Source organism: Hipposideros armiger, unplaced genomic scaffold (assembly GCF_001890085.2).
Source record: "Hipposideros armiger isolate ML-2016 unplaced genomic scaffold, ASM189008v1 scaffold_49, whole genome shotgun sequence".
NCBI classification, from domain to species: Eukaryota; Metazoa; Chordata; class Mammalia; order Chiroptera; family Hipposideridae; genus Hipposideros; species Hipposideros armiger.
In genome coordinates, this window is record NW_017731399.1 from 2,268,309 (window position 1) to 2,282,489 (window position 14,181).

The 14,181-nt window shown below is 43.7% G+C and overlaps 2 protein-coding genes across 5 annotated transcripts in view; one reads left to right on the forward strand and one right to left on the reverse strand.

Moving 5' to 3' along the window:
* Window positions 1-41: 41 nt before the first annotated feature.
* Window positions 42-9,216, reverse strand: ZC2HC1C (zinc finger C2HC-type containing 1C). Of its 2 annotated transcripts, XM_019640367.1 has the most exons (4): window positions 9,117-9,216; window positions 8,503-8,597; window positions 6,919-8,263; window positions 42-751 (listed from the first exon to the last, which is right to left on the reverse strand). In XM_019640367.1, exons 3-4 carry the CDS (start codon window positions 8,242-8,244, stop codon window positions 488-490), a joined length of 1,590 nt encoding a protein of 529 aa, XP_019495912.1. In that variant the 5' UTR covers window positions 8,245-8,263; window positions 8,503-8,597; window positions 9,117-9,216; the 3' UTR covers window positions 42-487. The 2 variants fall into 2 exon arrangements, with proteins under 2 accessions (XP_019495912.1, XP_019495913.1); XM_019640368.1 differs by lacking the exon at window positions 8,503-8,597.
* Window positions 9,217-9,335: 119 nt separating this feature from the next.
* Window positions 9,336-14,181, forward strand: part of ACYP1 (acylphosphatase 1) — a 12,998-nt gene continuing 8,152 nt past the window's right edge. Inside the window, exons 1-2 of one of the 3 annotated variants that reach the window (XM_019640369.1) lie at window positions 9,336-9,650; window positions 13,896-13,993. In XM_019640369.1, the coding sequence (XP_019495914.1) occupies window positions 9,488-9,650; window positions 13,896-13,993 (261 nt within the window). In that variant the 5' untranslated portion in view covers window positions 9,336-9,487. The other 2 variants (XM_019640370.1, XM_019640371.1) reach the window with 2 other exon arrangements.

Sequence of the window (14,181 nt, forward strand, 5' to 3'; positions counted from 1 at the left end):
GCCGGCCCTTGTATTATCTTTTATAAAAGATACCATCTGGGTAACCGTGACCCTGGCACAAACATCCTAATGAGCCAACTTCTTGCAAGAGCAAGAATAGTTAACAGGAACCACAGACAAACATGCAGAGCCAGTGAGTGGCAAGAAGGCAGAGCAGATGCAGGCACTTAACTAGCACAAACCACAAGTCAGCTTGTGAGAGGAGAGTTTTAATGTAGCCTGCTCGCTACCCGTGTCTTCACCCATCAATTCTTAGGGCAATAACATAAGACACACCAGCCTGGGCTGGTAATTTAGTGGGAAGCTGAGGCTTCCTTTTGTCTACTGCTGCTTAGCAATGGGTCTCCTCACTGATACCAGCTCTGCAGGCATATCTGGGAGATGTGGAAAGTTTTGGTTGTTTCTGTGTTACATCAAATGATTCTCCCATTTACAGCTGAAGAGAAGCAGAGCTTTCTAAACTATGGAGATTTCCACTGTTGTTTGCTCAACTGCGATGCTTCCTTGGGGGTGGAGGACGGCTCTTGATGGTCTTGCACTTGGGAATGTGCCTCTCAGCCACCTTAGGAGCAAAGTGAAGGCTACAGTGAGGACACTGAAGATAGTCTGGATTTTCTGCAGGCGGGATGGGAGGCAAGTCTGAGTGGTGGCCTTCTTTGGCAATCACCTGCTGGACTTCTCGAGCCTGACGGAGGGTACGTATGAAAGATTCATGTTTCTGTCTCCAGTTGCTCTTCCGAGGAGGCTCAGCCTGTAAGTAGAAAGAAGACCGATCATTCAAGTTGGCATTTATCTCATCTCCTGAGTCCCCATTAGAATGACAGGAAGGAAATAAAAAGGGTGTTAATCCACACGGTCAAAAAGAACAGGCATGGAGCAACAGCGATGACTAACTTGCCAGAGTGGAGCTAACTTAAACTAAGAGCCTGCAAAGGGATATAAATACTGAGAGGCAAGCCATTTTCCCCAGCAGAGCCCTTGAGAGGCTCGGTGGAAGTACCAGGTAGTGGAAAGGGGGGAGGCACGGGGCTGAAAAACAAGTTGGACCCCAGGGTTCCTATCCCAGCTTGCACATCCAAGTGTCCAATACTTCTAGCACCCTCACAGGGGTTTATTCTCTAGAGAAATTGAACCAGACAGGTTTCAGGCTCAGGAAATCCAGGCACAGTGAAGAAAAGGGTTAACCTTGGGGCTGAAAATGCGCATGATAAATTGTGGGGCTGTCAGCCTCCTTCCCCCACTCACCTCCCAGAGTACCAAGCACACTGGCACCCTCTTAAGAGACATGGGTTCTATGGATGCATCGAGCAGGCAAGAGAAAAGCCATCAGATAACTGGCTCTGGGGATGTCTATTAAAAGGTTACCCTCTTTGATAACCCTAATATGAAGACCCTTAGTCAACAAGCCCTACCTAAGCTTAAATATGAATGAACAGCCAAGTATCATCAGATATTTGAGTAAAGCTCTAATGAAAGAGACCAAACCAAATAACAAGAACACACACACACACACACACATACACACACACACACACACACACACACACACACACACACACCACACACACAGGAAGCAGCAACAAGGCAGGCAGCAGAAGAAAACTCTTTTAGTGAAAAACCATATCAACAAACGAGTATTAGAGGAGATTGTGTCCATAAGACAAGAATATATAAAATATATATAATGAATATATGTAATGAATATATATATAATAACTATATATGAAAGGAACAGCCAAAGAACCGGAAAGAACTATTATAAATCAAAACTTTGATAGCTAAAAATAAAAATAGAAATGTAATACCAAGAAAATTACACAGAATGGGGAAAAAGGTCAAGATAGAAAACAGAAAAGCAAATATTAAAAAATTAGAGATGTGGCCGGGTGATTCAGCTGGTGAGAGCGCGTGCTCTTAACAACAAGGTTGCCAGTTTGATTCCCCCATGGGATGGTGGACTGCACCCCCCGAAACTAGATTGAAGGACAACAACTTGACTTGGAGCTGATTGGTACCTGGAAAAAAAACACTGTTACCCAATAAAAAGAAATTTAAAAATCGAGATACGATTCACATACCATAAAATTCACTCTTTAAAAAAATAAAATTAGATCCTTTCAGAGTTCATAAGTGTGATGATTGGGTGTTCACACTTGTGTGTGAGATGTGCCTCCCACAAACCTTGTTACAACATCGGCACATTAGCCATCTGATGTGAAAAAAGAAAAAAATAATAATTAAGAGTCAATCCAGGAAGTCCAACACCAACCAATAGGCTTTCCAAAAAGAAAACAGAAGGCAGGAGGAGGAAATTATTTAATAATACTATAAACATTCCTAGAGTTAAATGTAACTACTCTTGAGATTGAAATAGCCTACCAAGTATCCAACACAATCATTGTAAAATTTCAGGATTTCAGAATAAAGCAAGAATCCCGTAAGCTTTTAGAAAAAGAAAAAAGCAAAATGGTTTGATATAATGGAGAGCAGAAATCAAAACAGCATCAGATTTCTCAACAATAACATTGGATGTGAAAGCTAGCAGGAAAATGCCCCAAAGTTCTGACAGAAAATCATTTTCTACCAAGAATTCTGTTCCTGGCCAAATCATCAATCAAACATTAGGGTATTATATAGATATTTTCATTCATCCCAAAACAAAAAATATGCCTCCTGTGCATCTTTCTTAGTAAGCTTCTGCAAAGCAAGGAGTAAAGCAAGAAAAAGGAAGACACAAGATGCTGGAAACAGGAGACCCAACACATAGGAGAAGCAAAGCGAAGTCCCCAAGACAACAGGTCTGCACCAGGTCTAGAGAATAACCAGTCCAGACTGGAGCAGGAGGGAAAACAGTGGTCAGAGGGAGGCTTCCAGGATTTAAAAAATCAAACATGCATTATGAGAGGTGTTTGACCATTCACAAAAACTTTAACAGATCAGACAGATCATTTAGGAAAAAAAAGTTACAGAGAGAAGGTATGTAAGGAAACCAAATGAAAACATGAATCAGTTATTAACTCCAGGTGCATTTGGTCAGGAACAGAATTTGTTCACTCATCAGTGAACAAAATTTGTGGTTATTATAAAGTAAAAGCTGACCACTGGTTTAACCCAAAAGTGTGATTCCACTACAATGGAAGGCTAAGAGGAGAAAAGTAGGAGAAAGGATATGAAAAAGAGTTTAATCTGCAGCGTCTGTAAGAGGAACTCAGCAGATAATGTACAAAATTGATAAGAAAATAAGCATACTATTTAGAAATATGGAAATGCATACCAGAAGAGTCATCTATTAAACGAAAGACTGCCTCTGGGGGTTAGATTAGGACCAGGAGACAGATGAGGTAGGATACAGCTGCTCTGTATTATAGGTTGCTTAGTACTACATGATTTTAAAAATGTATTCAAATATTATTTAAAGTTAATTTTTAAAAAAAAAGAAGGCAAGTAGCTACTTGGTGATCTGACACCATTAATAATGACTAATAGAGATGTTATCAAAGGAAAAGGAAAGCTCCGTCAAGAGAGTCTTAGGAAACAGACAACAAGGCAAGAGAGTCTAAAGTGTTAGAGATGGAACCCAGGAACCTTTAAAAGAACTGAATTAGGGAAAAGTTCCTCAATTGTATGATACTTATACTTAAATTCTTCATCATATTGAAATTTTATTCAACTAACATAATCGCAACGCGCAAAGATGTGGCCTCTGTGTTCAAATGCTTAAGGTCCAGTAGAGAGAGAAGAGGTACTATACTGAAAGTTACGTCAATATTAAAGGACATAAGAAAACGGACCTGTTCTGAGTTCACTAGAGGAATGAGACAGACACAAACCACTTAGCTTCCAAAAGTACAGAGCTTTGGAATAAGACTGGGGACATTCCAAATTGGGGAGTGCGTCTCAATCCAGATCTTTTCCGCCTCGGTGTCTCAATGTAATATAGGCCCCCAAACTAGTTTCCACAAAGCAAAGGTATCTGATCTCAAAAAAAAACCACCTCTTTTGCTTCACTGATACTGTGTTTAGGAGTTTGAGAAAAACAAGATTCTTTTAGGTTCTGGCCAGAAATAAACCGCTTTACTGGGACAGAGAATACCCAGTGGATTACTGGGTTGACCAGAAAGAAAACAGGAAAGAACAGGAACTGGTGATCATATCATTATCTGCAAGAGCAAAACGTTGACTTCTCGTTGGAAATTGGATTTCAGGGAGAGTCTCTCTGAACCTGGAAGGGAATTTCTTGTGGTGACCTCCTAAACTGTACTGAAAGAAAGAATTCTAACTGTAAACAATGTCTCCTAGCAGCCATCACATAAATGTGAGTTTTTAAAGGTCCCAGCAAATGTGCACATCAACTGTAAAGAGCTAATGGACGAGAGGTGCTAGCGCAGCAGAGGGTTGGAAAGACATGAAAACAGAATGATGCTAGAATATTAGAGCTGGATGGGGCTTTGTGGTCACGTGGTCTAGGCTTTCCCAAACTTGGATCACCTGCATACCACTTTCCTGCTATCCACCTTACTATTAATTCCTTGATATTTTTCTTTAAATTCATGATTCCTAGAAATCAAGGGCTTAACATGTTGTTATATTTTTCTAATATACACGAAAACTACTAAAATAAAAAATGTTTGTCAGCATGCCACACTTTGAGAAACACTCAGTTACAAACCAAGCGGCATAGCCTTGATAGGGTGGTGGACTTAGTCACAAGACAATCTTCTCCAGATCTGATGGTCCAAAGATGCTGATGAAGTTCCCCTACACTTATCATGGAAGTATTTCAAAGTCCTTACTTTTCACAACCTACTTTTTCTGCAGCTAGGAATGTTAGCCAAAAATAAAATCCTTTGCCTTTAAGGTGTTTACACCCCAAATGGAGAGAATCCCAAACTTAATTGTGTTACATGTATTTACTTCAAAGGTATGTCAAAATTGAGCTAACTTTGAAAAAGAAGACTACAGTTATAGGAGTGGTAGTAGATCCTAATCTTGGGAAGTGGCATGAAACAAAGAGCAAGGAATTCTCTCAAGATAGTGAAATGCTGAATAGTTTTTTTTATTTATATTTTTTATGTCTTTTAAATTTTCTATAGCAAATGTTTATTACTTTTATCATCAAAAGAATATATATATATATTTTTTTTAAACAACAGCAATTCATTGTTTCACAGTTCTTGAGGCTGAAATTCTGAGCTCGAGGTGTTGGCAAGGGTAATTCTTTCTGAGGGCTGTGAGGTAGAATATGTTACATGCCTTTCTCCTAGTTTCCGGTGGTTTGTGGCAATCTTTGGCTTTTTTTTTTTTTTTTTTAGCTGAGCTATCCTGCCACCTGTTAGCAGCTCAGTGGCTGCTCAGCTCGGTCCGAGAATCAAACCGCTGTTGGTCAGAGCTCAAACTCTTGAGCAAGCTCTTAACCAACTGGGCCACTCGGCCAGCCCCTCTTTGGCATTTTTTTTAACTTGTAAATATATCACCCCAATTTCTGCCCTCACATTCACATAGCATTTTCCTTGTATATAAATCTATGTCCAAATTTCCTCTTTTTTTTAAGGACACCAGTCATATTGGATTAGGGGCCTACTCTACTCTAGTATAACCTCATCTTAACTAATTATATCTGCAACAACCAAATAAGGTTACATTCTGAGGTACTAGGTATTAGGACTTCAACATATGAATTTTGGGGGTGGGGTGGAGGAGGGGACATAATTCAAGCCATTAAGAGTTGATAGGAGGGCCGGCCGAGTGGCTCAGTTGGTTAAGAGCTCGCTCAAGAGTTTGAGCTCTGAGCAACAGCGGTTCGAGTCCAGCCCGAGCTGAGCAGCCGCTGNCTCTGAGCAACAGCGGTTCGAGTCCAGCCCGAGCTGAGCAGCCGCTGAGCTGCCAACAGGTAGCAGGATGGCTCAGCTAAGAAAAAAAAAAAAGAGTTGATAGGATATATATATATCTATATCTATCTATCTCTATATAAATATATATATATATATATATAAAATATAAATATATATATATATATTTTTTTTTAATGAATGAATAGATTTTATTCAGGTCTCTCATTCCAATGGTCTCCATGGCACTTAAGGTAAAATTCAAATTCTTTTCCACCAGTGAAGGGGCATCATTAGGCTCCTGCCAGCATTTTTCTCACTAAATTCCAGTGATCCTGACCCCATCTATGGCCCTCAAGCACACCAATCTTGGCTTGGCTTGCTCTCAGAAAATTCTTCCTCTAGCTGTCACATGGCACCTTTTGCAACCTCTCAAGTGATAAAGTTAATTTGTATATTGGTACCTACAAAATGGAGGTCGCCCCAGTGGCCCAGCCCACACTGCAAATCCAAGCCTAAATCAGCATGCACTTATAGGAAACACCTCACTCTCAGAAAACCAAACAACAATTACAACTCAGCTTTTGCGAGCTTACCTTATCCCTAGAGAATGGGACCTGCTAGCCTTAGCAGGAAATCCTCAGCCTCCTTCCAATCCTACCTGGTTTCCGGGTTGCCTCTTCTAATGTTCTATAAACTCCATCATGCCCCAAATCCCTCGGGAACAGGGCTTCACTGCTTGTGAGGCAAGGATATATATTTTTTTAAGTCTAGGTTTTGGAGTCATTCCAAACCAGATTTATATGCTGACTCTGCTTATTTAAAGCTGTTTGTGATCTCAAGCAAGTTAACCTGAGACTTGAGCTTTGAATTGATAAGAGATCATGAAATCCTCACATGGTTGTGGTGAAGGTCATATGAAAAGCAATGGGCACAGTGACTGGCACACAGTTGGAATCAATAAATGTTAACTCTCACTTTCTCCCTACATGACACTTAAAATGTTTTCTTTAAAAAACCTGACGAGTATATATATAACAGGCCCTTACAATGATCCCCACTCAAAGTCAAATCCATAAGGCCCTGTTACCTTAACTGAGGCTGGTCCCTTCCAGTTCAAGTACTGTTCTAGCTCTGTGCCCTTGGCCCGGGCCCTGGAGGAGTCAAACACTTTCCTCTTGGAGCCCTGCATCCTGCTGCAGACGTTGGAGTGTCTCTCCAGCCTGAGCAAGAGAAACTTGCGTCCACAGTGGCTGCACTTGCCAAGTTCCGGCTCTTGAGTGGAACAGCTGGAACCTGAGGAGTCTGGTGCCTTAGACAAACTAGAATGGCTTGTGGATCCTGGCAAAGCACTGCCTGGCGCTTCTGAAGGCTGAGACAAGTTCTTCAACGGCCCCGAGACACGGTCTCGGATTTTGTTATTGCTTGCCATTAGTCTTTCCCTTTTGAGCTTCTGTATCCCATGATCAGAGAACTGGAATGGACTAGAATTTTCTGGAGAGCGTCCCCAAGTTTCATCCTCTCCCCTGTCTCTATTGAAGACCTCCTTAGACCTGTATTCTGGGGAGAAGATAGGTTTGTACGCAGCGTTGCTATGATCTTTACCTCTCCTCCTGGAAAACGTCATTCTCTGTTGCTCTTTTTTTTCATCTTCCTCAGCCTGTTCCTTTTCCTTCTGGATCCTTCGGAGCTCCTCCTCTGTCTTCTTGAGCTTTTCCCTTAGGAGGGTCTCTTTTCTTCGGATTTCCTCCTCTAAACTCTCCCCTGCAGCTTCTAGTCTTTGGATCTGCGTCCACTCAGTCCTGTGGCAGTTTGCCATGGCCCTCTCCTCCTGCGTGGCAGTGACAGTACCAACCACAGATGAATTCGCCCAGTTCCTGGAGCCAAAGCTGCTGTATGAAAACTCTCTTGGTTCAGGGGGTCTCGGAGAGACATTCTGGTCCCCCTCCATGCCAGAGCTCCGTGTACTACGAGACTTCCGATGAAATATGGGTTTCAGTGGGTAGGCCCGGTCCACTCCAATTCGTTTCTTTGTAAATGGGATGAATTCCTGGTTATTTGCTTTTTGAGACTGGGATTGAGAGCCTGATAAGTAAAACCAACCCTTTGCTTGGCCCCAGAGATTGCTTCTTGGATTTTGCTGGCTGATTCCAGCACAGTGGGGATAGCAGTAGCTCTGGGCGTTTGTGCAGGCATTCCATTTGGAGGGAGTGTACAGATTATCCAGCGCCAGCTCATTGTTGCTCAAAAGCTTCTGCTGGGAATTGTACCTCAGGTGCCCCATCGAGGACCGCTGGGAAGAGTCCCCTTTTACATAGGGGTCTTGCTTAGCTGAATGGAGCCCTGGGGCATCTGTTTTATTATATGGGAGCATAATGCCCACAGGCAGAAGTGGAGCCAACTGGAGACCAGCCATTCAGGGCCTGGACTGAAGCCTGGGAGAGATTTAAACCAGATATATGTGAGAAGTTTGTCTGAGGTTCACCCCGGTTGCTTAAATCAACTGTTTCTACATTTGTCCTACCCACATTTTCCTTTAAACTTTTTAGGGACAGTGTTTCTGGGGCTGCCAGAGCTCTCATTCAATAAGCATTCGGTGAGTGCTGATTATGTCCTGGCAGTGCTTATTATTAGGTCCTCAAACGAATGTGATACTGGTGTTCCGGCCACCTACCTTTCCTTTATACCAGTACCAGCCTCTGCCATACAGTGATGCGCTTGCCACACACGGTGTACTCCATAGCCAGTGGGAACAGCTACTGGAAAGAGCTATTGGATTGGAAGTAAGGTTTTAGGCTTGTGACACAAGACAAGCAACTTCCCCTTCTGGCTCCAGTTTCTTCACCGGTAAACTTAGTGGTTCCCTCAGAGTCACATGACTGGAACTTAGGGACCTTAGGACTCCAAGTCCAGCCCCATCATTTTACAGGTGAGAAAACTGCGGCCTACAGGTAAGTGTCAAGGCTTCCCTCCTGCTGGAACCGTGCTTGACTCCAAGGAGCACAAAGGCTGCCCAGGGCCTGCAGCAAGTGCCTGGTAATCAAGCCGTCACCCAACGAGTCCCCGCGGCTCAGAAGGCCAGAGGTTTGTAACCTGAGAAGCGGGGGCCACCAGACTTGGCCGCGGTGGGGTTTAAATCCAGAACGCGGAAGTCACGTTCTGTCCTGGAGGGTCAGGCGGGGCGCCCCACTGGAGACTCTGCTTTGGGGACAAGCCCTCGCTTTTCTGTCTATCGGGCTTTTGGGAGGTCGAGGTGTTGGCCCCATGTCTCCCCGCCCTTCCGCGTACCTGAGGCTCTCCAGGACAATTCCCGCTCACCGGCAACCCCAAGACTTAGGTTGCTGGCCCAAACCCCAACCAACCGACCGCCGCGCAGGCGCTCTCAGCTGGCCCCTGTTATTCCCGTTGCCTGGAAACGGGGTCGCGTGCGCGGCCAGCCCCGCCTTTCGCCTCAATCACCGCCCGGGAAGCACGCACAGGCGCAGTCCCGCAAGAACTAGGGAGCCGCCCTGGAGGGAGGTGAGGTCCGCGTGAGTGTCACTTGACCCGGTGTCTCGCCAACTTTGCAGCTTCGTCCAGCCCTTCCCTTGGAGAACGGGGAGGGGACGGGAGAGGTTTTTCTGGGGCTCCATAAAAAAACTTATGTTTTTCTGAGATCGATGACCCCAGACCCTGTGGTGTGCCCTTCTCTGGCAAAAGACGGAGTCCCTAGATGTGCCCTGGAGTCACTCCGCCGCAGGATTCCGATGTCCGCCCACTTAGCGGTAGTGAGCCTGCTGATAGCCTTTCTTAGCATGCTCGGCTGCTTTGTACGCGCCCCAGGTATGGCTGTATACTATCTTTCCGTGCTTTCCCTCATCAATAGTTTGGAGCTTGTGGTCAAATTTTAGCAACTTGGCCGGGTTTTGCTACGCAGTATCTTTCTGAGATAGTTTTGTAGCCAGTGTCATTATTTTGATACAGTGTTTTACTCTCACGTGGTAACCCTGGCCGTCTCTTCATAGAGCCCAAGAATGACTCAACCAAATGTAATGATAATAAAGTTAACTACCAGATCGAAAATAATCAGTATAACCTGGCTTCAATAGTAATTGATACTCTATGACTTGTTAACATCGGAAGAGTTTATTTGCCTTCATGCTTCAGTTCATTTGTGTAAGCTGTTTGGAACAGGCAACTGACTTTTTCCCTATAACTACTTAAAAGATTTATGCACATGGAAAATAATATAGATAGCAGTAGTCGGTGTTCATACTTTAACATATCATTACAGTTTTTACATATTACAAAGTAATTCCTTGGTGGGCCCTCCAGTGCTTTTTTCCCCCCTTGTTTTCTTTCCTAGTTGACTATTGCTTTCTCTATAGAACTCGTTCGTATGTGCAGTTCCAGACATTTCCCACTCTTCTCAAGTTTCCAGTTATCTCAGTGATCCTGCCTGCCTGTCAACTTCCACAGCTCCCCTCCAGTCTAGCCGAATTTCCTCGAGTGCCTACTTCCATCTTGACTTCCTTCTTGTTTTTGAGGAAAAAGAATCTTTCTCTTTCCATGAGCTCTCTTGTGAATTAGCCCCTTTCAGTATCCTCTAGGAATGGACTCTGATCACTTTACCCCTTCATCTTGCTAACTTCAAGTTGTACCAATCTATATATACTTTGGTTTTAAAATATGCTTAACTTCTGCAAAACAAACCTCATTTCCCTTGACCTGTGGCCTCTTACCCTAGGATCCCATTCATTTCTCCTCTGCTCCACAAGACGTCTTGGTAGAAAACCTTACATTTGCTGCCCCCACTTCCTCATCTCCTTCTTATTGTTCAGTCCATTGTCTTGTGGCATCTACCTTTACCACTTGATTTAACTGCTAGCCTACCAGTGACTTTCCAATGGCCAAAGACAAAAGCTGCTACTTCTTCAGCCTACTCGTTTGACATTACTGATTTTTCACTTCCTTGGAACTCTCTTCTCACTTGATCCTGTGCCTTCTTGGCTGCTGCTTTCATATTCTCTTGCTCCATCTTCTACAGGGCTATGTCTTTTCCTCACCTGTCCCCAAATCTAGGTGTTCTCCAGAACCCTCTTATTTCTCATGTATGTGCAGTTCCAGACATTCTCTTCCTAATGGTTCCAACCAAAATGCTGAAATTTCAGGTCTCACCTATGTTTAAATGGCATCTGGTTTAGCGCTCTCTCCTTAGTTACAGACTCAAATTTCCAACTGCTCACTTAGTTCCTCAGGAACCTCAGACTTAAGATAATAGAAAACAAACTCATGATCACCTCCCCGTTTCCCCCAATCCACTTCTTCAGTGTTCCCTCTCATGCTGAAAACTATCAGTCACCTTCTACTCCTCCCTCTTTGTCACCCTTCCCTCTAATTGGTCAGCAGGCTCTGAATTTTTCCGCAGTGTCTCTTATACATGATGGTTGCTTTCCATTTCTACTGCCCTAGGTGAGTTCTTGCTCACTGCCTATTGGGACAGCATGCATCACTCTCCTAACTGCTATTCTTGCTTTCAACATCTGCTCCCCAAACCCATCCTTTATGCTGCTGCCAGAATAATTACCTACATATGTCTGATCCTATTATTCTCTTACCCAATGGCTTCTACTTTACCTGTAGAATAAAATTTAAATGTGTAATTTGACGTGGTATTTCAACCTGCCAGATTCGGTCCAGCCTACCTTACCAGCCCCAGCTCCCCAGAGTCTAGCCCCATGAATCTCAACCCTGGCTGTGCATGCTTTAGCACTAACTGGAAGGCAATTTCTGGGGGGTAACACCAGAATATCAACTTTTTTTTTTTAACCATTGTGAGCAACACTGTGGTGATCATTTGTGCAATGTCTATTTTTGTGACGGGTAGTGGCATTTTTAAAAGCTTCCCCCTAGGTCCTAATGTGCAACCAGGGCTGAGAGCCCCTGATCTAGCCACACCTGACTACTTGCACTTTCTTACCTCAGTGGTACTACCTTACAAGCACCACATACTGGGAGGTGATAGAGCATAGAATTTATGGGAGTGGGCTCTGTACTCAGACTGCCTGGAACTAAATCCCAGCTCCATCACTTACTGGTTGTGGTTGTGTAACCTGGACAATGTGCTATTTCCTCCAAGAATGTTTTCCCAGTCTTCCCAGTCAAAATTAATCTCTTTGCTCCTTTGTGCTCTCATGGTATTTTCTGTTCTTGTTACAGCACAGGCCTGGCTCACGATGAGCTCTCAATGGATGTTCATGGAACTGAATTAGTTGTACATTATACTGTCATTATTTACATGCAGGTTTGTTTCTTACGCTAAATAAAAAACTCTTTGAGGACAAAGATTATATATCCTTCATCTGTATATACCCTACAGTGTCCCATACATAGTAGACACTCGATAGGTTTTTAATTCTCTTGAGAAACTAGTTTTTTTAAATGAATTTTAGAGAAATAACAACAGCCAGGTATACTTTGCTTAGCATTATTTTTAAATATTGCCAAGCATAACATCCATTCCAGCTTCCCACTTCAAGCCCCACTCCTGTGCCAGCACTAAGGTTGTATTCTCCAGGATCCAGAGCCTCACTTTGTAGTGGGGAGTTAGTGGAATGATTAATCTCCATGGCTTCCACTGCAAATCCATCTCACTTTGCCAAGTCTGCCAACGTGGCCATATTCACATATGGAGTCTTATGTTATGAAAGGATGTACTATATACAAGCAATCTAAAGAAAACAGTAAACACAGTTTTCCTGCATACACATTCTTAATCACAAAAATAGCTAGATCCAAATGCCTACAAGGTAACCCTACTTTTAACAATCATCCAATCATCATGCACAACTCCCCTTGACAATTCCCTTTGCCCAAAAGAAATTCATGCAATTTGGTCATTTGGCTTAAATTGACTAATTCAATTGTGATTCTGGAGCCATGGGTTATTTTGCTTGTGATTGGGACTGATTCATTTAGATAAGCGTTATTTGGAGTTTTCTTAATGAGATAGACTCTGGTGGCAGCTTCCAGAAGCACAGAAAGAGAAATAACCACCACTAGGATCTCTTACACACTCATCTCTGCTGCTTCTATTCCAGACTTAAGCATGACTTAAAATCTGAGAACTGAAAAAGTCACTGCAGAAAGGTTGCATGTGTGCTATTCAATTTATTTGTTTATGATGTTTAATGTTTATCACCTGTCTACCATCCCCAGAATTTAAGCTCCTCTGGGTCAGGAATCCTTTTTGTTCACAAATGTATGTCAACTACCTAGAACTGCGCCTGACACAAAGAAGGCTCTCAGTATTTATTGAATGGTTGGATTTATCTCAAGTGCTTCATCGTCCATGTCTTTCTTCCCCATGAGAAAAAATGAGGAAACAGGTGCTCTCAGTGACTGAGAAAGGGTGAGGGCTCAGTCTGCAGAATCGGAGCTGAGGCCCTGGACAGATCCCCAACCTGAGGCTCCCTAAAGGTTTCAGGCGACGGTCTTGAAATCCCACCCTCTGGGCGGGCTCTGGGCAGAGTGTGCCGTCTCTGATTGGTCAGCAGACGTGATGGGCATGCGAAACAGCGAAGGAAGAACCGCGCCCTGAGCTTCCGGGAGCGGCGGTTGCAAGACTAGGAGAACCGTTGCGTTGGTGGTTGCCGGTGTTGTGCCTGGAAGGTGAGCCTAGGACGGGGCCCGGGGTGTGCCCATCATTTCGATTGGCCCTAAAATGTTACTAGACGAGGATTCTGGCGGTTGTGTGGAAGCCAAGTCCGTGAAAAGAGGAAGGGATGGAGAAGCAGCGGGACCGGTGTGGGAGGTATTTGGATAAACAGGTAATTGTCCCCAAAAGAGGCCTCTGTGGGCAGTTGCGACCCGAAGCTCACTTGCCCAGGTGTCTTCCTGTTACTTCACACACCTTCGCTTACACGTATCCACTGGTGTATTCTGGAGTTTGGGGACCTTAAGTCAGGGAGAGGTTGCAGTGACTAAGGATGGAGAAGTGTGGATGTGGCCCTTTCTGCCTCAGAAGTGGGGGTCTTGGCATAGGATAATGAGTCCTGTTTACTTTTCTGCTTTCCTGGTTTCTGACAGGTTTGAGCATGAGTATGGCAGAAGGGGACACCCTGATATCGGTGGATTATGAAATTTTTGGGAAGGTGCAAGGGGTATTTTTCCGCAAGTATACTCAGGTATGTAGCCTAAAGACTTTGGGGACACGCCTAAGTTATTTCCTGACAAATGTGCATTGGGAGAAGCTGGCTATTTGGCAGCTGCATGGCAAAGAGGTGGTTTGTAGAGCAGTGGGTATGAAAATGCTTTGCAATGGGTAAAATACAAAGTAAATGACAGATTCATCTGCTGTTATTTTTGGTTTCTT

Coding starts and splice junctions, on each gene's coding strand:
- ZC2HC1C (XM_019640368.1), bottom strand. CDS start 8,244: ATGGCTGGTCTCCAGTTGGCTCCACTTCTGCCTGTGGGCATTATGCTC. Junction 752..6,918: donor AGGGACCAGCCTCAGTTAAG/GTAACAGGGCCT, acceptor TTCTACTTACAG/GCTGAGCCTCCTCGGAAGAG.